We start from the raw sequence: 27,441 nt of genomic DNA, 5'->3' as shown, positions 1-27,441 counted from the left end.
TTATAAACAACGGCTGGATGGGAGGCGGTTAAGAATGAGTCCTGAGTTGTTCTGGTATATAAATCTGTTCTTTATGCAGATACAGGTCAACCCTTAGCTGAAGATGCATTTCCAATGGGGGTGGATTATCATCAACCACTTACTTTATTTGTGATACAAGGTCTGCTTGCAGGAGTAAAACGTTTTTAGCTGGCAGGATCATGTTAGGTTCAGATGATACTATTGGGTCATGAAACATGCATGAGAACACATCAGTTTTGCCGTTCTTTGATCCTGGACGGTATGTCAAGTGAAACACAAAGCGAGAGAAGAAAAGTGCCCATCTTGCCTGCCGTGGCCTTAGGCATTTTGCACTTCTCAAGTATTCCAGATTCTTGTGATCTGTAAAAATGAGGATAGGGTGTGAAGCTCCCTCCAGCAAGTAGCGCCATTCGAGGGCCGCCTTGATGGCTAACAGCTCCCTGTCTCCCATGTCATAGTTCCTTTCAGGGGAGCTTAACTTTCTAGAGAAGAAGACAACAGGGTGAAGGAGGGACTTGGGTCCTTGTCGTTGAGACAATATAGCTCCAACAGCATTTTCAGAAGCGTCTACTTCGAGAACATAAGCTAAAGCAGGATTTGGGTGCTTCAGGATAGGAGCAGAAGTGAATAAGGTCTTTAGTTGTTCAAAAGCTGCTTGAGCCTCGGTAGTCCATTTGAAAGCAACATGTTGCCTGGTTAACTGCGTAACTGGTGCAATGATACTGGAAAAGTTCTTAATGAATTTCCTATAGAAATTAGCAAATCCGACGAAGCGTTGTACCGCTTTCCTGTCTCCTGGGACGGGCCACTCTAATACAGAGGTCACTTTTTGAGGATCCATAGCAATGCCATCGGGAGCTATCACAAGTCCAAGGAACTGAATGGTCTGTTTCTCAAATTCGCACTTTTCAGCTTTGGCATAGAGGTGATGTTGGCGTAACCTACCTAGTATCTTCTTCATGTGGTCCCGGTGTCGTTCTATTGAGCTTAAGAAGACTAAGATGTCATCCAAATAGACAATGATAAATAAATCAAGATAGTCACTGAATATATCATTAACAAAAATGTTGGAATGTTGCTGGGGCATTACAAAGGCCAAATGGCATAACCAGGTATTCAAAATGCCCAAAGCGTGTTCAAAAGGCCATCTTCCATTCATCCCCTTCACGAATTCTGACTAAATTGTATGCACCTCTCAGATCTAGTTTTGAAAAGACACATGCCCCTCGTAGCCTTTGGAACAATTCAGGAATCAGAGGAAGAGGATAGCAGTTCTTGACTGTTATCTTATTTAGATCACGAAAGTCCACACATGGTCTAAGAGTATGATCTTTCTTTTCAACAAAGAAGATGCCAGCTCCCGCTGGTGATGTAGAGGGCCGAATAAACTCTTTTTCCAGGCTTTCATCTATGTAATTCCGGAGGACCTCTAGTTCCAGTTCGGCGAGAGGGTAAATTCGCCCAAAAGGGATCTCAGCACCGGGCAGGAGTTCAATAGGACAATCGTAGGGCCAGTGCGGGGGAAGAGCATTGGCACTCTGTTGAATACATCAAAGTAATCATGGTAGGCGGCAGGGACAAGTTTCATCATCCCTGACTCAGGATGGATACTAAGAAGAGGAGTCACTGTGCATGGCTCCTTTGGAATGCAATGAGTCTGATAGTATTCAGAAGAAGAGAGGATTTCCCCGGAGAGACAGTTGATGGATGAGTTGTGCGCCCTTAGCCAGGGCATGCCGAGGATGACCGGAAACATTGGTGAGGTTGTGACATCCAGACGTAGACGTTCCTGATGTCCTACGGATGAGTGGCAGAAGATTGGCATAGTCTGTTGCATCACTGGGCCAGAACTGATACCAGAGCCATCAGCCAGATGGACCAAAAATCTTTGTTTCTTGGTACAGAGAGGGATATTGTATTGATTAGCAAAGGTAGAATCCATGAAACAGCTACAGGCACCAGAGTCTATAATTGCTAGAACAGTAATAGTTCTTTCAGCGAGTTGCAAGTGAAGGAAGAAGTGCATTTGTGGGTGCATCATACGGAACCAGCTAAGAGAGGGCTTAGGAGGTCTCACTGGACATGTCAGTACATAGTGACCCGCATCAACACAGTAGAGGCAGAGGTTGGAGTTTTGTTGTCAAAGACGTTCAGCAGAGGATAAAGGTGGTCTCCAAAAGCTCCTACGAGAATTACGATGCCCCCTTTTGCTGGAGAGTATGTCTGATGCGACAGCAGTGGGTGAGGGGAAAGGAGTCTCCATTTCAGAGCAAATCAAGACACCCTGCTAGTTCTTTTACCCTGCCTTTCCCAGAGCAGTCGGTTGATTTGACTGGCTAGGTTTATCAGGTCCTCTAGCATGGTTGGTACCCCTACTTGGGCAAGCTCATCTTTCAAGGTATTCTTCCTCAAATTAATCAACACCAGACACGGATGGGAAGTAGGCCTGCTGTCCTGGAAGATTTCCCAGACATACCATTACTGGGAGAGTAACTGGTAATTTTCTCTAGTCCTCTTCCAGGATGGCACACCTGAGACGAGAAGCAAGGAACTCAGGACTACCTTAGGTTGGGACCACTGCCTGTAATACTTTCCTGCAAAACACAAAGTCCTGAGGTGACAACAGCTCTACCCTGTAGTGCTTCACAAAGGTGTTCTGGCTTGTCCATGTGGCTGCTCGGCAGATCTGTTCAATCAATGCTACGGCCCTCTCCACGCAAAAGGTCGCCAGCGATCTAGTAGAGTGAGCCCTCAGGTGTAAAGGAACTGAAACCCCTGATTGCTCATAAGCTAAGGAGATGGCTTGCTGTCCCTTCCCTTGGCCACTAAACAAAATCAGAAGGTGACTACTTCCTGAAGTCACTTACTCTATCCATATATGTCAGTAAACACCATCTGTCATGTAAAAAATTAAAACTCTTTTGCCTTTCATTCCTATGGTTTTGACAGGAAGACCGTAAAACAATCTCCTGTGTTCTATGAAACAGTGAGGTCACCTAAATAAATAAAGAGATCCATGAACAGGCCTGCAAAAAAACAGAACTTTCTGCTGCTCAAAGTGCCAACCAGGTGTCATTCTTGAAAATCTGGAAACCAGTAGCCTGATCAAAAACAACCCAAAAAGTGCTCAGATCTCATCTGTAAATCGCAGTGGACGCTGTACTTCTAGTTTATGGCCCTGACATTTGGCTTATCTTCTGTGCCTTGGGCATTCATGAAGGTGCTGGCCCCTATGCTAGCCCTGCTACTCTCCTAGGACAATCCAATTAGGAGATATCTAGATGACCTCCTGCTGAAGTCAGCACAGTTTCTGGCAAAGTAGCCCTGACTGTTCTGATATTGCAAAGGGTTCAGCTGGATCCTGAACCTTGAAATATCTGGGTCTAGTCCTAGACACCGCTCAATTCAGAGTCTTTCATCTCCAGAAGAAATGTCAAACCCTCTGCTCCCAGACTCATACTCTAGTCAAGGAGTCACCTGATTTTTTGCTTCTGCGTGACAGTTCTGGGTGTTTTCTGGAGAGTCCCATTTTCCTCGTTCTATGCCAGATTTCAACAACACAGCATTCTGTCATCATAGGACAAATCAGTCCAATCCCTGGAAAGACTGATTCTTCTGACACCAAAGACTAGGTTGTACCTGGCTTGGTGACTTATGAAACTGGTGTCAGGGAAGTCCTCTATCTTCTAAAGGATGCCAGTCTGTTGGGCTGTGGAGGAGCCCTGGGCAACCTGTTGGCGCAGGGGATATGGAGGTCAGAGGAATTTTGTTTCCCTATAAGCATTCTGGAACTTCAAGCTATTTGGAGGTCCCTGCAATGCCATACCACCAGGCTGGAGGGTCCTCTGCTAAGGATGTCAGAAAATACCACAGCAGTTGCATATACACTGTAGAAGACCATCAGGGAGGAACCAAAAGTCTTGCTGCAGATCATGTCATGGGTCGAACGTCACATTCCAGCCTTGACTGTCATTTACATCCCAGTTGTAGACAATTGCCAGGCAGACTTCCTCTGCTATCAGCACTTGTACTGGGGGGAGTGGAATTTTTTTTATCAAAAGACTAGCAGAAACTGCGAAATGCTGAGAGTAGGAGGGGCTATCCTGAAATGTTTCTTTGCCAGTGTTCCTCCTCTGGTAGGTAAGACAGTACAACCCAATAGCGTTCTAACTTCCTATGTACCTTCTAAAAAGGAAGGGATCACCACTACTCCCAACCACCTCAGATGAACAAATGATATGGAGTGGCCACAAGCCTACATGTCTCCACCACACCACAGAATTGTTTGTTTACCTGGGCTGATCGGAAGTAGCGGCGATCCTTTCCTCTTGACATTTACCGGCGCTCTGGATTGGTATTAGAATAAGCCTGCATCCCATGCTCTGGGACACAGGGATATACTTTCACCCCTGCCTTGAGTGGTGCCAAAAGCAATATAACCGGTCACAGTTCCTATGTACCTTAATGATGGAGAAATAAAATACATTTTAGATAGAATTGCAATTTGAATGTAACCCTTACTTCTTCCATCAGTTGGTAGAGGTTTGTGTCTGATTTTGCATTTCCTGTGATGGAACTGTGGAGAGAGAGAGGACAAAGACTCGCCATTGTTCAGTGTTCCAGCATGCAGTGTGTAGAGGAAATACATCACACAACACTACTCAGTCTTCTAATATTTTATTGTAAAAATTAAAAAACAAAAAATAAATTCCACCAAGGTGCCATCGTACCATGATAGAAGGCCAAATACATTAAAAAAAACAAATAACTACATCAGAATCAAGGCATCTCATGGTGCCTAATGACAGTATACAGGTCAGAGCCATTGGAAGTGCTTTCACTAAAGATAAGGGAAAACCGCAGGTGGAACAGCGGCAGGAGGAGGTGGTAACATCTCGAAGCAGAAAGTTCATAAACTGCCCCACATGCGTCATTCCACTTTACAGAGGGTGATAACAAAGAGTGCCCTACCGTAAAACGCAGGGATGTCACCAGAGTCCCCATCAGCTGTGCAGCGTTTCCACCCACAACACAATTAGACAATATTAGTTTGCTGGGATGTTTTTACTGTTACAAGGTGCTTCTTTCATTTCAATATAAAAGGGAAATCTGGTCTAACAAAATGGACTTTATGATTTCCAGATATGTACAGTAATTCTCATGCTTCTAAAAACAAAAATCTACAGAAAGGTAAAAGTTCATAATATAAAAATATATTACAAATCTCCGGGATTATTTACAAAGGATGCACAAACAGCACCAACATTTGGACAGGACCAGTAAATAAGCTCGATTTTCAGTTTTCTTAGTTAAAAAAAATATAGTTCTTTTCAGCAGATCTCATGTCTGACTTTGGTGCGTTATAGATTTCATTTTATAGGTCATTAAAGTACATCTTTAGATCTGACTCCGATGATTATTGTCAGGATCGTTGAGGGGAATTTTCGGGCGCCTCCAGCAGGTACATTATTGGGGACCATTTACTGGGCTGTGACCACTGTGTGACAGTGAACAGTTCAGATGGACATATTGGTCAGTGAAATAAGCTGTGGCAGCCAGTACAAGGAAACATCTGCCATGAACTGGGGTAAAAATGACATCACAGCACAAGCTACATTAGATGAGGGCAGCCATCATGCACGGCCTGACATGGTGAATCAGGGAGGAGAAGCGAAAAGCCGACGTTTTACCCCACAACACAAATGTTACAATCATTGTACACTGCAATCAAAGACTGGCGGGGACAAGGGTCAAGCAAATGTGCAATTTTCCAATCAAAATGTTTGTCAGTGGTGAAGACTGTGCCGCTTCACTGGCGCCATCTGCTGTTATCTTCTTTTAAGACGCTTCTGTGGCAGGGCTCTGAAACACAAGATACTGGAACATCAGCAAGTTCTGGCAGATTCAGGCTTCCCACATGCGCAGAAACCAGTACAGAGCTTTGCAGCCCCTCATCACAAAATAGATTCAGAAATTCAACAATGCAAGCTTGCCAGCACACAGAGCTACCATCAAGGTCACTGTGTAGCATGTAAGCTGGGGGTCCCCTGTCACCGGCTCAAAACCCCTCCATCCCAACCAACATATCAGTGAAGGGGACAGAAAACCAGGAATACTACATGTGCCAAGTGCCTCTCGTTTAATCTGCTTGGTATGCTGGTGGCCCTCAATTCTCTGCTCTAGAATTCAGCAATCAGAAGATTATCCTTTTAAGCTCCAAGGTCATTCATGCCTATAAGTTCAGGGCAAATTTAGCAGTATTCACAAACATCAGTTAACTTGAGAATTTAATTTTCCATAAACAAAAACGGTTTTTATATTTTTGAGGGCATATGGTGGACATAAGGTGCACTGATTACATTTTTGTCAGTATAGAAAATTATTTATTTTTTTATATTGTAATTGTGGTTTCTAATTACAATGTTAAACAAATGAACACTGCGCTTATTTTGCGAAAGCAGTATAAAATCCATAACAAAAATGAAAATGCAGCTTACCAGTTCTTAGATGCAGTGGCTGCATTAGTTGTTTTTTGAAGCCTTTTTAAAGCCTTTAACCTGGTAATCCTGCCAGTAAGTCTTATTTTTCAACTTACTTTACCAGACCAAGCTGCCCAGGCAAAGTAGCAATTAGAGTACCCATACAAAACCTTTACCATTGTCAGGGGTGCTTACAATAGTTCACTTTTATTCATTTATATCTAACCTTTATCCCAAAAGGAAAAAAAAAAAAAAAAAAAGGAAGTTGGTGTAACTGCTTATAAAGTGTTAACTGGAGATCGGCTTCAATTTGTTAGTCAAGTCTATCTAAATCTGCTAGTCCATCTAAAAACTACACTCCCCCAAGAATGACAATGCTGCTGTCCAAAGGAGTCTGTTTTACTACTTAACATAGCATGCAGACACCCTAAGACAGAAAGGAGCTGATTTACTAAAACTGGAGGGTGCAAAAAATGGTGCAGCTGTGCATAGAAACTAATCAGCTTCCAGGTTTTACCCCTGGTTCACATATATGTGGCCATGCAGGCCGCGTTTTGCGCGGGTATGAGAGCCCATTCATTTGAATGGACTCCCATGCCCCGGGACACACAGGGAAGAAGTCCCTACACATCTTTGGAAACTGCAGCCCACACGGGAACCTCGGTTCCCAGTGCGGTTGCGATTTCCAGTGCGGGCGGCGTGCCTTTAGAATTAAGGGCACCTACCCATGGGTCCGCATTCCTCTGTGCGGGTGGTGAGGCTGCATGGATTTTTGAGCGGTCTGCAGCGGCACCACCTGCTCATATGTGAACCTAGCCTAAGGCTGGCCATACATTATACAATTATCTGGAGATTTTTGGTTTAGATTTACCAAAAACCATATAATAGCAGGGCAAACCTAAACAACACTTTCAGTTGTATCCAATTAGGCAGGCCCTTGCACTACACAGTTGAAGGTAAATCTAAAGGAAATTGGGCAGAAAATTGGAAGATAATTGTATAATGTATGGCCAGCCTTACTGACAAAGCTTAATTGAACAAGCTGAAGTTAAACACCGATTGGTTACCATGCACAGCTGCACCAGATTTTACACACTTCAGTTTTAATAAATCAACCTTAAAGTGTGGATCACCAGGTTAAATACAGAAAAAAGGCCTAAAAAAGAAAAAAAAAATGATTGCAATCACATCTCAGGATTGGTAAACAGCAATAAATTACGTTTTTGTTTTTGAGGTCAATATGCTTTAATGAAGCCCGCATATGATCAATACGTCATAGCCAACATAGTAATCACATGATCGGGAAGCATTTACCTGTGGGAAGCTTGAACTGTCAATGATAGCAGGGACTGAGCCAGCAGGTGTGCAACATGTTGGCCAGTGCTTCTCAAGAGGAAAACATAATAAAGTGTGTATAAACAACAACCAACTTCTCTTATTTGCGCTGTTAAAAATACCACTGAAAGTGGATTGCAAAACACCTCACCCTATGTTATTGAGAAGAAAGGGAGGTGTTCTGTAGTCCTGGCCTACCGTGTGTGAAAGGTAGTGTGTTACTGGTAGGATAGCCAGGTGAAATAAAAGGCATACAGCCAAAAAAAAGAAAACTAATGCAGCCACCAGATCTAAGGACTGGGAAGCTGCAATATGACACTTTTCTTCTAGGGTTTCGGATACACTACAAACTGCAGATGGAAAAACTAGACCACTGAGACACAGTTTTGTCAAATTCGTTATTTTAATATCTACCAGCAAACTAGATAAAAAGGACAAAGCAGACACTTAACTGATAAGCCAGAGATCAGAAAATGTGGATTTTACCAAAATGGAAAGGTGTGAATGAACCCCAATTCTCCAAGGGGAATTATTCTGCACAATCCCCACCCACTGTCAGTCTGTTGTCATAATCAAATGTGAATAAGCCCCAATACTTCTGGGGGATTGCTCTGTGCATGCTCCCCTTCCCCAGCTGGGATCATTAACATTACATGGAACATTACCCTAGCGGGTGTTTGTGACCCAACAAATCAGGAACAAAATTGATAATGGTTTACTAGAGAGGGGATCTAGAAATATCATACATTGATAGTAAAAAATGGTATACAAACCATGATGGGTTCTTAAGAGCAGTGATCTTTCAGCGATCCACTGTGTGCCATCCTTTTACTAGGATTTCTGTACATCAAGCACAAAAAGTTTCAAACAACACTATATAAATAAAAAACAAACATTTGCAGTGGACATGTGAACAGGGAATATGCATGGCGACTAACCTGTATATGTTGGGGTCCAAGAGCACAGCGGTGTCACTCGGGAGTTTGGATAAGTGAACAACCTTTGTCTTCAGCTGGTGCCGTTCTGTTTCATTCACCCAGACATCCGGGAGGCTATGAGCAAGGAACAAGTCAAACATACAGCACGATCCATTACAATCTGTATGCAAGCGGCAACAAAGGATATCAAAATTGGCAAAATATAAAAAACTGTTTTGGCCAACATGCAAATTTGCAGTCTCATTCACAATTCATGACACCCAAAGAAATAAGATACGACTTTTGTATTTACTGTAAAATCCTTCTTGGAATCTACTGAGGGACACAGGAATTCAGAGAGAGTAGGGTAATATTGATGCCAAAGGGAGGCTGGGAGACTGGCAAACAGAAATAGAATACTGTAAGCCAGTCCTTGTATAACCTCTGCTCTACGCAGCAGGCCTCAGCTTTGTAAGAAAGCAGTACTAATGGCAAGAGCAACAAACAACAGAGAAGCAGGATCCGTGTCCCTCAATGGACTCCAAAAAAAAATAATTTACAAGCAGAAAAATCTTGCCATCCAGGCACATTTTGACATTTCTCACATACATGTAAATTCAGCATTTAAATTACTTCTAATTCCCCCAAAATATATTTTCTGAACGTAGAGGCCCTAGAGAACACAATAGTGGTTGTTGCAATTTTTTATGTCACACGGTATTTGCGCAGCTGTCAACAATGTTTCAGGAACAAATACATTTATAAATGCATTTTATGTGCACACCAACACATCACCCAATTAAAAAGTAAATCAACCAAAAAGTAAAATATAAAAGATGTTGTGTCAAGTAAATAGATACCAAACATGTAAAGATTTAAAATTTCGCACATCCATGAAATGGCTACAAACTACCACACCTATAAAATCACCATAGGCGACACTTTAAAAGTCTTTATAGCCAGGAAGATAACTGCTATTTTGTCTTACTAGTTTCCTGTCACCTCTTTTCCAGGCAACCTATTGAACACAGAAACAGATCATCATTTCTGTCCAATTAGAAGGTAGCTGAACCAGAAGTAACAAGATCTGTGTGAAAATCATAAAACTTGCCAAGAATCACAGACCTTTTGGTAGACATACCAGTGCACATAAAAGTATTTCAGCTAAGAAGTGGCTAGTTACCTTGCCTATGTGTCAATGCAATGTTTCCTGTAGTCTTACAGATTATAAACTAGGCTTTCAGTTACACCAAATACTCCCCAAAAACCTATGCAGCAGTTATAACAGACACCAGCATCAATGTTGTACCACAAAAAACACAGCCTCCGATATCCTGTATTTTGTGAATGGACAATTGTGGACAAGGCAACACACTGCTGCTGGTGTCTACCATACCTGCAGTGCTGGTATTGGTGGGGAAGGGGGCGGGAATGTGGTGGTAGCAGTACATTAAAGGATGTACACCCCAGAGCAAATAAAAGCCCGGATTTTAGGCTGTAAGAATGAAACAATGTACACGTAGCCAAGGTAACCAACTGCCAACCTTTTTAGGTTTTCAAATAATGATGTATGTAGTTGACTTTGTATAGCCACTCCTCCTCCCTAGCTTCTCAGTGTCAGGGGTGGGAGTGAGGCACAGAAGCAGCACACACCCACTAACTGCCAATCAAAAAATAGCAAGAGGGCACTTCATTTTCTACCTTACTTACAGCAAATAGAGGGGGACCCTGTACACAGAAAACAGTGGATGTTATGGACGTGAAATGAAATCATTGTAAGTGTTTCCCTAGATGCACACAAATGCCCAGCACGGGGCAGTGACAGAGGGGGACAGTCACAGAGGTGCTCAGCTCAGCACGGGGCAGTGACAGAAGGGGGCAGTGACAGAGGTGCTCAGCACGGGGCAGTGACAGAGGTGCTCAGCACGGGGCAGTGACAGAGGTGCTCAGCACGGGGCAGTGACAGAGGTGCTCAGCACGGGGCAGTGACAGAGGTGCTCAGCACGGGGCAGTGACAGAGGTGCTCAGCACGGGGCAGTGACAGAGGTGCTCAGCACGGGGCAGTGACAGAGGGGGACAGTCACAGAGGTGCTCAGCACAGGTCAGTGACAGAGGAGGACAGCCAGTAAGGCGCTCAGCGTGGGACAGTCAAGAGGCACGCAAAGAGGGCAGATAACAGACACTGACTCACATGTCTTCTGGAATCCAGTGCAGCAACAACTTCACCTTTCCAGACTCTTCTTTTCTTTTTGCCATCACCTGGAAGAAAATTCCACATTCAGAACATTACAAGAATTCAGAACAATGTGGCAGTTTATAAAGTTTATATGGAAAAGGAGTATTATGGGGCCGTTGACAAAGACACTGTCATTTTGCCCTGAAGGGCAATCATTAGATGTAGGGGTTATATTAGTTTTTTTTTGCTTTTTCCCCCCTGGTGATCTGGCCAGTAATACACCTCCTGTATTATACAGACACCACTCTGGATGAAAGAGCACAGGGGGCAGATTTGGACAGCAGTACTGTCGGTTTGAGGGGGAGGGGGTGTTAAAAATACTAGCAAAAACATTTCCTTACCTAGTTTTTAATAAATAGAAAACAAAAGTACTATCAGATTTAAGTACAGTAACAAATTTAACCGATTATAAATTATATATTAGCTGGAGTTCAGCTTACAGAAAAGTTTTTTTTCCTTTTGGTATAAAGGTTTTACATAAAGGGCAATCATTTTAAGCACCCCTGCCAGAGTTAAATGGTCTCATCTCTAACTGCAAGAGAGCTTTTCTGCTGAAAAACAGACTTCCTGGCTGGATCAGCAGATGAAAAATGCAAGCCTAAAAAAGGAAACTAAAAGAGCCATTACATCTAAAAATTGGTAAGCTGCAATATAATAAATGTAAGCTTTTGGCTTTAATACAGCTTTACGATTCACAGTTGTAGACCCGAGATGTGGCACGTTACCTCCACACCACTAAAGTCCAGAAAGAAAATGTGGATTTATTTTTATACTATATTTGCTGAAACAATATACAGCCTAATATCTGAAATGAAAAATATTAAAATCAGACAGTATAAAAGCAGTGGCTGTCAAGTTAATATACACTGGTCAAAAAAATTAAAGGAACACTTTTTAATTTTTAATCAATTAAACTCCTGGGATATTGATCTGGTCAGTTAAATAGCAGAAGGGGTTGGTAATCAGTTTCAGCTGCTTTGATGTTAATGAAATTAACAGGTGCACTAGGTGGGCAACAATGAGATGACCCCCCAAAACAGGAATGGTTTTACAGGTGGAGGCCACTGACATGTTTTCTGACTGTTATTCACTAGTTTTGCATTTGGCTAGGGTCAGTGTCACTACTGGTAGCATGAGGTGATACCTGGACCCTTCAGAGGTTGCTCAGGCAGTCCAACTCCTCCAGGATGGCACATCAGTATGTGCCATTGCCAGAAGGTTTGCCGTGTCCCACAGCACAGTCTCAAGAGCAAGTAGGAGATTCCAGGAGACGGGCAGTTACTCTAGGAGAGCTGGACAAGGCTGTAGAAGGTCCTTAAGCCAGCAGCAGGTCCTCTAGTTGGCCCTGTGCTCATTGCCCGGCACCATAGAGCTTGATTGGCATTTGCCATTGAACACCAGAATTGGCAGGTCCACCACTGGCACCCTGTGCTTTTTCACAGATGAGAGCAGGTTCACCCTGAGCACACGTGACAGACGTGAAAGGGTCTGGAGAAGCCAAAGAGAACATTATGATGCCTGTAACATTGTTCAGCATGACCGTTTTGGTGGTTGGTCAGTGATGGTCTGGGGAGGCATATCCATGGAGGGACACACAGACCTCTACAGGCTAGACAATGGCACCTTGACTGCAATTGAGTATCGGGATAAAATCCTTAGACCCATTGTCAGGTCCTGGGTTCCTCCTGGTGCACAACAATGTCTGTGCCTCATGTGGCGAGAGTATGTAGGCAGTTCCTAGAGGATGAAGGAATTGATACCATTGAATGGCCTCCACGCTCACCTGACCTAAATCCAATAGATCACCTCTGGGATATCATGTTTCAGTCCATCCAATGCCGCCACGTTGCACCTCAGACTGTTCAGGAGCTCAGTGATGCCCTGGTCCAGATCTGGGAGGACAGGACCCGAGGACACCATCTGTCTCATTAGGAGCATGCCCCAATGTTGTCAGGCATGCATACAAGCACGTGGGGGCCATACAAACTACTGAATACCATTATGAGTTGCTGAAATGAAATTTCAGCAAAATGGACTAGCCTGCTGTGTCATTTTTTCACTTTGATTTTCGGGGTATCTTTGAATTCAGTCCTCTGTAGATTGAGAATTTTCATTTCCATCAAACGATGGGGCTTCCTTACATTCCTAACACATTACCCAGTCCATATCAGTATAGATATCCAGCATGATATTTTTCCCCATTGAGATCTGATGTATTTTCAAAGTATTCCTTTAATATTTTTGAGCAGTGTATTTATGGGCCTTAACTGCATTCCCAGATGTTAAAAGGTTGCACAAAATTTTCAGTATATGTAATGCTACAGAGAAGGTATTAGTCAGAAACTACATACATGCTACAGGTATGGTTGGGGACATGCTGTAGAAGACAGCCCAGACATGGGACTGCTAAAGCTCATTGCTATAAACACTCCCAGTGGCGACTGCTTGGGTCCAAGGTCTGCATGGCAAACACCAAATGGCTGCAGGTTGTGCACCAGGGATTTAAGGGTAGCACACAGTCTAACATTTTAGAAGATTTGAGCACAGAGGGGCAGATCTTTTACTGCCATCTGCCTTTGTATTGTCACCAAGGCATTAATTCCAGGATGTGGAACAAGGAATTGTTTCAAGCTTTCGTGAGAGAGACTCACCATTTAATCATCACTGCCCACAGAAACCAAGCAGATGTACAGCAATTTTTAAAATTTGGTTTGTGGCAATTAAATTGGTTGGAACCTTGAAATGCTGTTTTCACAAATGTAGGTTAGGACTTTTATTCCAAATCAGACAACAGTGAAATACAAAAATACTTCTAAATACAGTGCTTTTGTCCCAGGTCACGTGACTGCATCACTCTCTTTGATGTGAACAGCACGGGTGACGAGTGGGACCACTTTGCACAGTGAATCACAATGACAGGAGCTGCTGCTGTAAAAGCGCTCTTACCACCCCATCAAGCTCCTAGCTGCCTATGACACCAGCAGCACCACCTGATGCCCTGGGGCAGGTATGAGTGTATAGCGAACACTAGCTCCTCCTGCCACTGTAACTTATGGCAGGACAGACTGGTCCCTCCCACAACTAAGGTCATTTTGAACAGAAAGCATTGGTTTTTTTTATGATTTGGAGCATACACACCAAGCAGTGGCAATGCTTCAGAGGGCAGGTAAGCCCTCACATTGCTGCCACCATCAACAAGCAAGAGGGAGTCACTGGCAGGTTCAACAGATATTTTCATAACCAATTCAATGTATGCAAAAAAGAAGAAAAGTTACACAACATGATACAAAGTTCTTGCAGAGACTATACTTTTTTTTTTTTTTTTTTTAATCGGGTTTACAACTCTGCTTTAACAACCTTGCCCAGATTTGGGATCTTGCATTCTTCTGCTTGAAGTCCACACCAAACATGGGTCAGCATATTCTCATTTGTTTCAGTGTGGATGACAGTTCTAAGGCTGCATTTGACCTGCTGTGCTTATATGATGCAGCCAGTCCTAGATGTAGCAAAGTTCAGTGTTTTTCTGTTTAAAATCTGTGTTTGAGAGTCATTGTGTTCAAATACAAAAGGTAGCGCTCAATGACAACATCCATTTACACAAGCTGAACAGCAAGTGGTGACAGTATTGTACACCTACCAAAGCAGAACAGCACTGCCTGTCCCACTCACCGTGCTGTGAAAGACCACGCTGTTCCCTTTTCCTAACGATTCGATCTGGGCTGATAGGTTGAAGCAAATGGCACGATGGCGAATGGCGTCCAGCGTCTGAGCATCGAAGAAGTCATGTGGTCTGGCTGCAAAGTGAAAACACAAGTCAGATTCTGCTAACAAAAGGAGAACAGTAGACTGGGCGCTGCAGGAAAATGAGAGATGATTAATACCTCTTTCTCTAGAAGATGGCTGCGATCTCAGGCAGGAAGCAGCTCTTCCTATGAAGACCGTATTTAAAAATCAAATAATGCACACTTGATTGATGTTCTAGAAATCTGCAATCTACAGCTGACATTTTGAATTTGGTACTCTATTTAGCAAAAAACAGCACAAAGCATTCAGTCGTCCCCTCCCCTGCCAAGATTTTTACATCATAACCTACAAGACCTTAAACATCTCTGGTGATGGGCTTTACAGCCAGTTGTGAAGGAGATTCATCTAAAAGGTGTTAAATAACACAATTCTCCTTTGTTTGAACCCCCCCCCCCAACATACAAAGGGAGAACATACATCCTTCCTATCATGATCTAAAAACAAACATTCAAGTAATTTCCAAGTCCTGCAATTTCAGATAAAACAAGATCAATCAAAGTTTAGTTGCTGATATTTACTAAAACACAAATCAGTTTTAAGATGAAACCTGTGTCAGAAATGTAAGTATTGACAAGTTGCTTTCTGCTGGCCTCTTTACATGTATGGCTATATAAAACACCTTAAAGAAGGACCTATGCGGTTTGAAATCCAGTAGTTCACTCTCTCATTCTTTTCTGCACAGCCTCAGTTGTTTTCTATTCTTGGCACTTTGCCGAGAATCAGAGCGGTGAGGCAAGCACTAGAGGGCAATCTGCTGACAGCATAAAGTATCCTACTGCTGAGGGATTGGAGAAAACCACATGGAAAAAAAAAAGCCGTCTGTGCTGGGGTAGGATAGATTAGGGAGAGAGAAGAGAAGGAGAGAGGACAGGACAAACTCTGTTGTTGGAGATACACAAAAGCAAAACATTAAAACTTCCAAAGCGTGTCGGAATCATCATGATTTTGTTCTCTCTTGGCAGCACTGTGAATCCAAGCACTCTGCAGCTCCTGCACCTCCTCCTCTTACTGAGCTAAGACATATAGTCAAGGCTGGAAAAACACACAGAACCAACGGCACATAGAATTGCAGAATGTGACAATTTTCGGGACTAAGAGGCGAGAGATCTTAAATAGAAAATTGACTGCTCTGGGCTCCAACAAAATGGCAGCCTTGAGCAAAAAGAAAATGAAAATGCTGGAGAAAATGTACAGCACACACCAAGGGCTCATGTACACTGCAGCTGCTAAACGGACATTCAGAAGCAGTTTAGTGTTTTTTTTCAGCAGCCCCTGAACTCTCCTTTATGGTTTCCTATGTGTCCATGTACACATAGTCGTTTACAGGCCAAAAATGCGTTCAGGAGTAGATTTTACCGGAGTTTCAAACACCAAACGCTTGTAAACTAGGTTAACCGTGTTTACAAGCCTTTGCGTTTAGACGCGTTTTTTGACAGGTCCATATCTAATTGCTGTCCAGAGCCTTTTTTCTGCACAAAAATGCAAGCAAAGCGTTTTCCATGTATTCAAATGGACCCAGTACACCAGCGCAGTCAGTTTCAGATTTTTCGCGAAGGAAAAAATGGTAGAACGTGCCGCATTATGCTCATGATGGGATCCATAGTCAATACAACCAGAAAAGACAGGTCATCTCCACACATACTGCTCTCTCTGCTTCTGCTCTCTCTATTTCTCTCAAAATGTTTGAAATAGTTAATTTACTGTTTTTCAGTGCATTCTGGGCATTTGGGAGGGTCTCCTGAGGTTATCTTTTAAAAACGCTTCTAAACGCAAACGCGCATAAACACGGTATGCAAAACGCGGCTAAACTGGCGTTTTTTTAACCTACGTTTTCTAGCAGTCAGTTTACAGCGGTCGGAAGAGTTTTTCAAAAGCCCCATGTACATGAGCCCTAAGTTTGGTAGCATAATTATTCACAAAGAATTTATGTTCTTTACTAAAAAACATTAATTGTTATAAAAGTTATGAGTAAAGTTCCACTTTAACTGCCAGGTCTGTACATCATACGGACCCAACAGCGAGGGTTTTACACACACTCCCTGTAGCTGCAGCCCTTGGGATTGTGTATAAATCTAATGAGCTTGACTTCTGGCTGTCAGCCAAAAGCAGTGCGGCATCGCCAGAGGCTCCAGATTTCTTTCATACCCCAGGTAATGGATGCCCTCCCCCATCCCCACACGTGCGTCCCCGTAATGTATCCCGGGCTCCGCTTGCCCATCTGCGGACCAGGACTGGCCTAGCAGATGCCACCAGGTAGAAGGGAGGGAGCAGAGTGGATACATGTCCGCTCTCCTGCCTTGCTTGTTGCTGACCCGGGAGAGACATGTAAAAACATCACTTTCAGGCCCCACGGTTGGTTTCCCTAGTCACCAAAATTCATCACATCCCCCTATGTGATGGAGAAAAAAAAAAAAAAGTTTTTTCTTTTTATTTAAAAAAAATTAAAGTTCCACCCAAGCATATAAAATCATCTCCCGCCCCCCGTAAAAAATTTTTGGGCCTCCCCTACCCCCATATACAATTGTACATAGGTGTGCCCAAGCATGAAAACGTTGGTTACAATAAACGTTATATATCGTCGCCGGAGAGCAATATTTTTAGTACCAGATGTCCTCCCTAACGTTAAACGGATTTCCTATAGGGGCTTTTAAAGTGTTGCCTATGGAAAGTATAGGGTACTGAAGTTTGTCGCCATTTCACAGTCGCACGCAAATTAAAGGTTTGACATGCTGGGTATCTATTTACAACGCAACGTCAACTTATATATTTAAGAATAAAAATTGGGGGGTTATTTATTGCATTTGTGTGCCCTAAAATTAGTGTATTTTTTTATGAAATTTTGCATTCCCTACAACTTTACGGTACGATCATGTGACTTAAAAAATGGGCACTACCACTATTTTGTGCTCTAGGTGTCTGCTTTCAGAACATATTAAATGTTTTGGGGGTATATACAATCTTCAGGCCTAAAAATGTTTTTCGCTGCAAAAATAGCTCTGGCAGCAAAAGGGTTAAGTGGTGCAGTGTATTTGGAGAGTTGGGCTGCATCCGACTGCTACAAGATGCTGAATATCATCTCTTTATGTACCTAAAAAAATAAGCCATCAGCAATCTGCTGTTGATCAACTACAGGCATAATCGACTAATGGCTCACTTTATGTAACAATCACCTTGTATCTACTGTATGGTGTATACTCAACATTGATGCCTGCTGCACATAAAAAGTGCACTGTGGCTTAGTCTGACATAAACCAGCAAGATGGAAGAAAATACAGGGTAGAGGGATATGACAGTCCCTCTGTGTTCGGTGATGAAGGGAACTCACAGTTTGTAGAGATGTGATCTGGTCCCATCTGTCCAGGAGATTTCAGCACATTCATCGATTAGATAGATTAGGACTAATGGATTGATCAAGCACACTGGGACTGCAACATTTGTGTTTTATTACCAACCAGAACCCAATGGGGCTAACCTATAGATCCACAATTTGTATTACACAGTTATATGGACCAGTTTGGGCACAAAAAGGTGGTGCCAACGGAGGTGGTAACTGTCAGCCTGCGTGGATGAAACCCGACCCAGGCCATTAGGGAGAATGCAGGGGCCACCCAGACAACTACCCAAAGACACCCCCCTTTCTCCCCATCAGAAAACATGTAGTGACCTGCCAAAATATTCTGTACGCAACCCTGACCACGCTGTACAGAAGGCTGACAGACCTAAGCTGACAAGTTATAGATTACATATGAATCAGCTGCAAATGAAAGTCAAATGTACACATTTGATCTTAAACACCAACACACCCAGAAAAGGGTGAAGCTACAGTGTGATAAACAAGATTTGTGAGAGAAATGACAAAATTGTTGATTTTCTTCAAAATGTAAAAAGCATCTAAGGAAATATAAAATAACATTTTTTATATTTACAATTGCACGTTATACAGTCATCCCAACAGTAAAGGAAAAATGAAGGCTTGAAGCAAAACAGAAGCGTATATATAACCTTGTGATAGAGAATTGCTTCCCTTGTCTTAAATATGATGAACTCTTCCCATAATTATTACAAGCATGAGGGTGAATTCACACTGCAATGCAGAGCGGCAGGAGCGATTCGCCGCTCCAGCTGAGCATAGGGGTCAGTGTGGTGCGTGATTCAGCGCGGTGCGTGATTCCGCGCTTTACAACGCTGATTTGTTTTTTCATTGAAGGTTTATGTGAAGTGTACAAAACATACACTTCATTCACTGCAATGCAGCACAGCACACTGCCCAACCTTGCAGTTCGATCCAGCCCTATAAAATCAGCACGTCTGCATTTTAGTGCAGCCCTAGGCTGAATTGCAGTGTGAATGGGACACATAGGAAACAATAGTTTCCTGTGTGTTCCTTTGGTGACAATTTATCATGTAGTAAAACATTTGTCACCGCATAAAGTGTGAATTGGCCCCGAGTGCAAAAAGTGTCGACTTAACAAGATTCACCTACTATTACCCAATGACCTGACGCTAGTGTGTACTGCGACTGCACGCTGGTATCTTTGTAACCAAGGCATGATAACAGGATAAAAAGAACATATTTCCATTGCTTGGAACGCTCATTGCAGGGATTTCATGTCCCTGAACAGACAATAACGTCATCTGTTTCCCTCCACTACAGAACCTGGACTTTTATACACAGGATCATAGAGCAACGTCAGTCTGTGAAGAGTCACTGAATTCTAAAAATATACAACTTCTGCAAAGCTATCAAGGAAAAATTTCCAGAAAGTGATAGTCTAGGATGAGTTGTGTAAGAATATTTAAGGAGGTATTACCATCACCTTCTAACAATTTTGAACTGAAGTCCACATACCACACAGTGGTCAACTTACCACACAACCAGGGCAAGCAATGCAGATAAGGGGGTCTAGTTTGGCAGTGTAATTTACCTTTCATCTGTCCTAAAGCTTCAGAATAAGAGATCCCAGGACTATCGATGACGGACCAAAGAATATCTGTAGCTGCTAATATTGGCCACAATACTGCTCCTCATTTGCTCTACAGGGTAGATCTGAAGGACCAAAAAGCATCTGTTGCCATGAACAGTGGTCACATTATTGCTCTAATCTGAGACCAGAAGAACATGAGAGGACCTTAACCTATAACAGTGGTCAGGTCACTGCACCTCCTCCGCTCTATGGTGGAGTCCAAAAAGACCAGGGGTTCTGTAGCCTCTAACCATGGCCACAATACCGCTTTTCCTCTACTCTATTCTGGAGACCAGAAAGGATCTGTAACCTTCAACAGTGGTCACAATACTGGTCCTCCTCTGCTCTACAGAGGAGACCAGAAGGACAAGAGAAGATCTGCAGCCTTTAACAAATTCTCCTCCTCTGCTCTATAGCATAAACCTCTAACAGTGATCACATTTTTGCTTGTTCTCCGATAGTGGAAACTAAACAGGATTTGTAGCCTTTAACAGTCAGGCTACTACAGTCTTGTCTTCTCTATTTTGTAGACCAGAAGGAAGATCTGTAGGTTCCATCAGTGGCCAAAATACTGCTCCACCTCTGCTGTGTAGAGGGGACTAGAAGGACCAGAGGTGATCTGTAGCCTTTAACAGTGGTCAGAATAGTGCACCTCCTCTGCTCTATAGTGGAGACCAGGACTAAGGAGATCTGTAGCTCCTAACAATAGTCACAGTAGTGCTCTTCCTCTGATCTAAAGTGGAGATCACAAGGACCAGAGGTGATCTATAGCTTTTAATAGCGGTCAGGCCACTATAGGCCTCTCCTCTGCTGTATGCAGGAGAACAGAAGAACCAGAGAAGTTCTTTATCCTCCAACAGTGGTCACGATGCTGCACATACTCTGCGCTATAAAGGAGACCAGAAGGACTGCGGAGGATCTGTAGACTCCTAACAGTTTCCAGGCTACTACACCTCCTCCATCTATAGTAGAGAATAGCTCTATCACCTATGTACAATCTGCACCATCTACTTACGTAGTGAGCGTTTCCGTCTATTCTTCAGTTTCCGTCGCTTATTCAATCCAGCTTTGGAAGGGGAATCCTCTTTGGACTTGTGGCTGGACATTTTTGAAGAGTTCTGCTGACTAAAGTGAGTGGGCACGTGACGGGCAAGACCTCCCTGTGAGGCAAAGCTGGCATTACATCCTCCAACGACGCACTGCAAAGACAAGCAAACTGTCAGACTGAGAACATAAAAGCTCAAATCGAGACAAAAGCACTGGCCTCCCATTCTACAAGTCATAAAAATCAAACAAAAAGCCCACAAAAAACCAGCAGCATTATTTCCCATAATGTTCTGAGCATAAGAAGCCTCCGGCACTATCCTACCTTGAAGGGTTTATCTCCACTGTGTGTTAACATGTGTCGCTGCAGCCAGCTTTGACTAGTGGAAGGCGTGTTGTACACCTTACACCCCTTCCAAAAGCAGACGAACACCTGCAACGTATGCAGAGGAAAAAGAGGTCACAAAACAAAATAGTAATTCACATACCAATTCAAAGAGAGAGGAAAGAAGGAAGGAAACAAAAACAAAAAAACCAAAAACAACAACAACAAAAAAAGGTACAATTTTTCAAATACATGTACATTTTCCGTTTTAACACCTTCAACAACACTGAAAAGGAAAAATATTTGCTGATCTGCCAAAAAGCCAGCATGCTCCTAGTTTCTGGTTGGGCTGACAACAGTGTCTTTCCTGGACGTAAATCTTAAGCAACGTTTTAAGCACTGCCTGATGGACCACAGGGCGCTTGTCATGACTTTCAAGAGCCTGCCCATACACTATGTAGAAAAAGTGAAATGCCTACATGAAAAGGAACTAAGCTCTCAACTGCTGCCTCTGCAGGAACTCTACAAGCCTGGTGATTATGTCACCGGGTAATCAATTCTGTTTGTTACAGAAACAATGTAAAATAACATGGAATGCTGGGGCATGATCTAGAAGCAGAAAGTTAGGTTAGTGGGTACATTTAGGTCATGCCTGGGCATACACTTTAAACAAATATATTTACAATGCCCAGCATATTCTGGGTTAAACCTTTTACAACGCAGTTTAATATTTAAAAAAATGACATCACAGAGTAAAAAGACTTATCTAATGCAGACATAGAAAACTGGTGATTAGGTGTTCCATAGAGGACCCATAGAACCTTTTTATGGCCCTCATTCATAATACCTGGACTGTTCTACAGAAGACAGTCTACACCTTTGCACTGTTCTGCAATAGAAAATGTTTTCTGACCCTTTGATAATTAGTAAAATATCAGTAGCAAAACGTAAAATTATTTGGTAGGAGATGAGATCCAGTCTCTAGAGTTCTCCTTTGTTTATTTCACTAGAGTTTGACCAGTTTGGTGTATTGCCTGTAAATATCCTCTGCTCATAGTATACTAGCGACAGTATCTGTCCCTGGCATGGAAGGTGTCTCACAGCTCAGACAACACTGCAGTCAATTTTACAAGTAAAAATATAGAAATAAAAATATATACAAATAAAAATACATTGAGAACTATTTTACTGAAAGAGTTCTCTATGGCCTCCTGCTGGCTTTGTACGACTTTTTACATGCAGTTACAGCAGAAAGTTTATGTGTTACTAAAAGGTGGTTTAAAGTGGTTGTAAACCCTCACATATACCCACCAAAGTGACTAGCCTCAGGTGATACACAGAGATGAAACAAATCCTCCCACATAAGTTGTACCTGTTTATCTTTCCCCTACATCCATTCAAAGTACAGAATTTATACAGGATCTCTCAGCTCTGAAAAGCATGGAGTGGGGAGCTAAAATTACATCAGTGTGGAGAGCTGTGACAGCTGATTGGAGGGAAGGGACAGACCTTCACACAGCACACAGGAACAGAGCTGAGGCTGTTGATCACAGGCTGTGACCTCCCATCACCATTTTCCTCTTGGCATCAGGAAAACTGGTCAGACGTAGCTCATGCGTATAGCAAAGGAAGGAGTCAGCAGACAAATTATACTTAGTGTTCTGGATTGAGACAAGCACATACTATAGAGGGATATACTTGGTTCATATTTCATGTCTGAGGTTTACAACCACTTTACAGCTCAACTTTAACTAGAGACGGTTTGTAGCTTGGAAGCAGTGGGGAAGGTTAGAACGCAGGACTCTGAACCCTTCCCCACCAAAGCAAAAAGCTTTAGCTGAAGTTGTGCTTTAATTCTCCCGATCTGCCAAGAACTAGCATCAGTTGAGGGCAAAAGAACCCTAATAAAGCTGGACTAATCAATAAAGAAGGATTACCCCTCCACGCTGGCCATCAACATGAATAGAACGGATGTGCTCTGCGAGGTCAGGGCTGGAGGAGAAGCAGGTCTGGCATTGGTCCCAGCAGCAGTTGTAGGAAATGCTTTTGCTGGACGAGGTGGACATTCCTAGACCGTTCATCATAGCTGGGGTGGAACGTCCACTGGAGATTGTGCTGTCCACATCCATTAGGGTGCTGCTTATACTAGAAATTCAAACACAAGTCCATTACTACTAGTCACTTTACACCTCTTCCTACTGGAGCTCAAACACCTACAGTCCTTACACAACTGTAAGAGTCCAGAAGCAACCAGACAGCAGCAGGCCCTACACAGTGAGCTATTATAATACCCCTAGAGGAGATGACCGCCAACACTTACCCATTACTAGCCAGCAGAGCTTAGACCCAACACATCATCAGTCAGCAGAGCTTACAACCAACACAGACGGCAGAGCTTAAAATCAACACATTATCATCCAGCAGATCTTAGAACTAACGTAATATCATCCACCAGAGTTCAGAACCAACACATTAGCCAGAAGAGCTTAGCACCAACACTTTACAAGCCAGCAAAGCTTAGAACCAAGACATTACTAGCCAGCAGAGTCTATAACCAAAACATTACTAGCCAGCAGAGTCTATATCCAAGACATTACTAGCCAGCAGAGTCTATATCCAAGACATTACTAGCCAGCAGAGTCTATATCCAAGACATAACTAGCCAGCAGAGTCTATATCCAAGACATAACTAGCCAGCAGAGTCTATATCCAAGACATAACTAGCCAGCAGAGTCTATAACCAAGACATTACTAGCCAGCAGAGTCTATATCCAAGACATTACTAGCCAGCAGAGTCTATATCCAAGACATTACTAGCCAGCAGAGTCTATAACCAAGACATTACTAGCCAGCAGAGTCTATAACCAAGACATTACTAGCCAGCAGAGTCTATAACCAAGACATTACTAGCCAGCAGAGTCTATATCCAAGACATTACTAGCCAGCAGAGTCTATATCCAAGACATTACTAGCCAGCAGAGTCTATATCCAAGACATTACTAGCCAGCAGAGTCTATAACCAAGACATTACTAGCCAGCAGAGTGTATAACCAAGACATTACTAGCCAGCAGAGTCTATATCCAAGACATTACTAGCCAGCAGAGTCTATAACCAAGACATTACTAGCCAGTAGAGTCTATATCCAAGACATTACTAGCCAGCAGAGTCTATAACCAAGACATTACTAGCCAGCGTCTGTAGCGGAGCCTTTTTTTTTTTCTTCAGAGCGGCAGAGGACATCGTGATTGACGTTGGATTTACTTCGGGGGACATTCTTTTACTAAAGGACTTGTTAAAGAATGACTCCTGTCTTTTTTCACACTACAGCTGTTTTTTTGTGAAAGGGTAGTGGTAGCACGTAGCCCATACTCATTCACATGTATGTGGGGGTGGGACGGGATCATCTGGGGGATTACATATTCCGATAAGCTTCCCGCCCGCAGACCCCCACAACCACAGCCCAGGGTTGTGGGGAAGAGGCCCTTGTCCCCATCAACATGGGGACAAGGTACTTTCCTGACCTGTCGGGCTGCATGCTCGGATAAGGGTCTCGTATGGATTTTGGGGGAACCCCACGCCATTTTAATTTTTTTTTAATTTTGGCGTGGGGCTTCCCCTCAAAATCCATAACAGACCCAAAGGGCTTGGTATGGATGGGAGGGGGGGACCCCATGCCATTTTTTTAATATTTTTTAATTGCCGGCAATTCTTTCTTTTACATGCAGCTGTCAGTGGGAATCCCGCTGACAGCTGAAACATGATGCATGCTTTTCACTACTAAAATTCTGCATGACTTGATAAAATAACTCCTGTGGTATTTTAGTAGCCTTTTTTAGTGAATTTACTATTTTTCTGTGCATTCAGGAAGGTCTCTTAAGGTTATCTTTTAAAAACGCTTCTAAACGCAAAACGTGCATAAACGCGGCTAAATGTGTTATGCAAACACGGCTAAACTGATGTTTTTTTAACCTACGTTTTCCAGCAGTCAGTTTCCATTGTTCAGAAGAGTTTTCCCAAATGCACTGTGTACATGAACCCTTAAAAAGGTGAACTTAGAGAACAGTACAGGCAAGTGTACACACATTCACACACAATCAGCCTCTCACAAACACAACTGGCCTCAAACTTCACCAACAAAAAGGCTGCCATTCAGGAAGAACAGCCAATGATCACATAGGGGGCAATCATGTGATCTGAGGAAGCCTTGGTTTTCTGGTACAAGGCAAAAACAGAACAGAGGTTAGTATTAGTCATGTGAGACTAACTACTACTAGTTATACCATGGTCCCGTATGGAGACATTGGATTGGGAGGTTTTATCTCCATATGTCTTAAGTATATTACCCCCAGGGGCAGCTTGTTGAGGTCAGTGGTGGTATGACCAATATAGTGCACATACGTACAGTATAAAGGTACTTACCCACACCACCATTGCTACTTATGAGACATAATTTGTTTACCTGCCTTTACCATTCTACCCCGCTTGTGTTTACCTAATCAAGCCATTATAGCCATTGACAATGAACGGCTGACCCAAATTGTGGAGACTACTGTTGTCCAGCACAACCCAGGTGCCTCCTGACCCTGTAACATGGAAAGAGAGAGATGCTGGTTCCTTCACTCTCCAAGTCAATTGGGAAGGCACACATCCCTCCACATCTGCCATATTACCGCTGATGCTGTGTGTATTACCAAACTACCACTCCCATCTGCATTTAGGAGCAGAGCTAGGAAGGGCTGTGCCAATCCCACCCATCATTCTACTATATCAGAGGAGAAACATGACAACTCACATCAGATACATGCTGTAGTGCTGCTTGTGGCAATAGTGGTGGCCATATTATACCATTCCTGCAGTTTTCTAAGGGCCCATTCACAGCTATACCTTGCCGTAATGCATGTTTTATTGTGTGTGATCACAAGACATAGCAAGGGAGAGTATTGTGGTGCCATTCCTTTTGACACTGACAGTAGTGAGTGATGCATGCACATCACTGTGTCACAACGCACAACCCATGTGCAGTGGTAATCTGTGGTGGCAGTCCTTTCAAAAGGAATCCAACTCATGATAATGTGCAAAACAATGTGTGTTCATTCATGAGAAACAGTGCTAAAGTGTAAATGGGCTCTTTTACATATTAAACTGCTATTCAAAGTGTTTTTGTTGGGTGGAAAGCATGGGGAGGGGGAGAAACAGGCTGGCTTTCTGCTGACATGTTAACAGACAGGAATCTAGGTGAAATCTTTTATATGGGGACTCAGCCAATAATAACCCAAGCGAGACTTTAGCCCTTTCTCCCCGGAGCCCAGTCACGTCTGTTCAGTCTTCTCCTTATGGGAAGTACAGTGCTGCTGGAGAGCTTTGCACCAACTGAGCTGTCCCAAGGAGGAAATTCTCAACTGAGCCTTGAACAAGTCCGTAGAATATAGTGGAATTACCATACCAAAAGCCTTGGCACCGGTCACCTGACCACACAACAGGCTTCTGTAGGATGCTCAGCTTCATTGGAATCATTTTTTAGCCTTTGGAAAAGCAATTTTTATTCGTAGCAATTATTCTGAAGAACTAATGACAATAGGTCAACAGTAAGATTTCAGCAACTCCCAGGAATAACACCAGAGGGATTAGGCCTGGCAGGAGAAGTGATTTATACCAAAAAGCCCCCATTCACATGAGCGTATTGCAGCGTACTCTCGTATAATTGCTGGATTTTCTCATGCAGATAGTCCCATTTGTAACAATTGTGCGGAATAGAGACATGGAAGCTGTACGTGGCAGCCAACTTGTCAAGATCTCAAAAGCAGTGTTCCTACCCCTCCCCCCCACCTTGCAAACTATGGAATTCGTAGCTGTAACTTTTAACAAACTTCAAAAGAACCTCTTATCTTAATTAAAACACAAATAGATCCAGTGTCCAGGCTTTGGCCAGGGCTGTAAACAGCCAATTGGTCTTGGCAGGATGTCCGTTTCCACAAACTATGGAAAACACTTTACCCTGCCCTATCGTAAAACAATAATAACCCAGTCAAGCAGTCACACATCACCTGTAAGGCCACTAAGGCTCCAGGAATGCAGAGCGTACCATAAAATGTCTATTCAACAACTTAACAATTTTACATACAATTCATAGAATTCAACAGGAACAGGACACATTAATATTTGAATAGAGAATATCATACCGAACAAATCAAGGTCATACATGAATATGTTAGCACATACGAAAGGTGAGAAAGCAGTCTTCTCCCTCCTGAATGACAAAGGTACGCTGTGTTTGGTATCCCTGGGTTCTAAATATAATTCTGAATAATATTCTGC

At 43.0% G+C, this 27,441-nt stretch overlaps 1 protein-coding gene across 2 annotated transcripts in view; it reads right to left on the bottom strand.

The window, feature by feature from the left end:
* Nucleotides 1-4,682: 4,682 nt before the first annotated feature.
* AEBP2 (AE binding protein 2) overlaps nucleotides 4,683-27,441 on the bottom strand; it is a 33,985-nt gene continuing 11,226 nt past the window's right edge. The window contains exons 2-10 of one of the 2 annotated variants that reach the window (XM_089689111.1): nucleotides 23,063-23,270; nucleotides 21,126-21,233; nucleotides 20,772-20,955; nucleotides 14,870-14,917; nucleotides 14,658-14,782; nucleotides 10,944-11,011; nucleotides 8,774-8,887; nucleotides 8,609-8,675; nucleotides 4,683-5,883 (exon numbers count right to left, since the gene is read on the bottom strand). In XM_089689111.1, the coding sequence (XP_089545237.1) occupies nucleotides 8,621-8,675; nucleotides 8,774-8,887; nucleotides 10,944-11,011; nucleotides 14,658-14,782; nucleotides 14,870-14,917; nucleotides 20,772-20,955; nucleotides 21,126-21,233; nucleotides 23,063-23,270 (910 nt within the window). In that variant the 3' untranslated portion in view covers nucleotides 4,683-5,883; nucleotides 8,609-8,620. The remainder of the gene's footprint in view (nucleotides 5,884-8,608; nucleotides 8,676-8,773; nucleotides 8,888-10,943; nucleotides 11,012-14,657; nucleotides 14,783-14,869; nucleotides 14,918-20,771; nucleotides 20,956-21,125; nucleotides 21,234-23,062; nucleotides 23,271-27,441) is intronic. The other variant, XM_089689112.1, reaches the window with a different exon arrangement.

This window comes from Staurois parvus, unplaced genomic scaffold, assembly GCF_062004578.1.
Source record: "Staurois parvus isolate SC_StPar_1 unplaced genomic scaffold, SC_StPar_1.0 ptg000469l, whole genome shotgun sequence".
Taxonomy (NCBI): domain Eukaryota; kingdom Metazoa; phylum Chordata; class Amphibia; order Anura; family Ranidae; genus Staurois; species Staurois parvus.
This window is presented reverse-complemented; position numbering and strand designations above follow the sequence as displayed.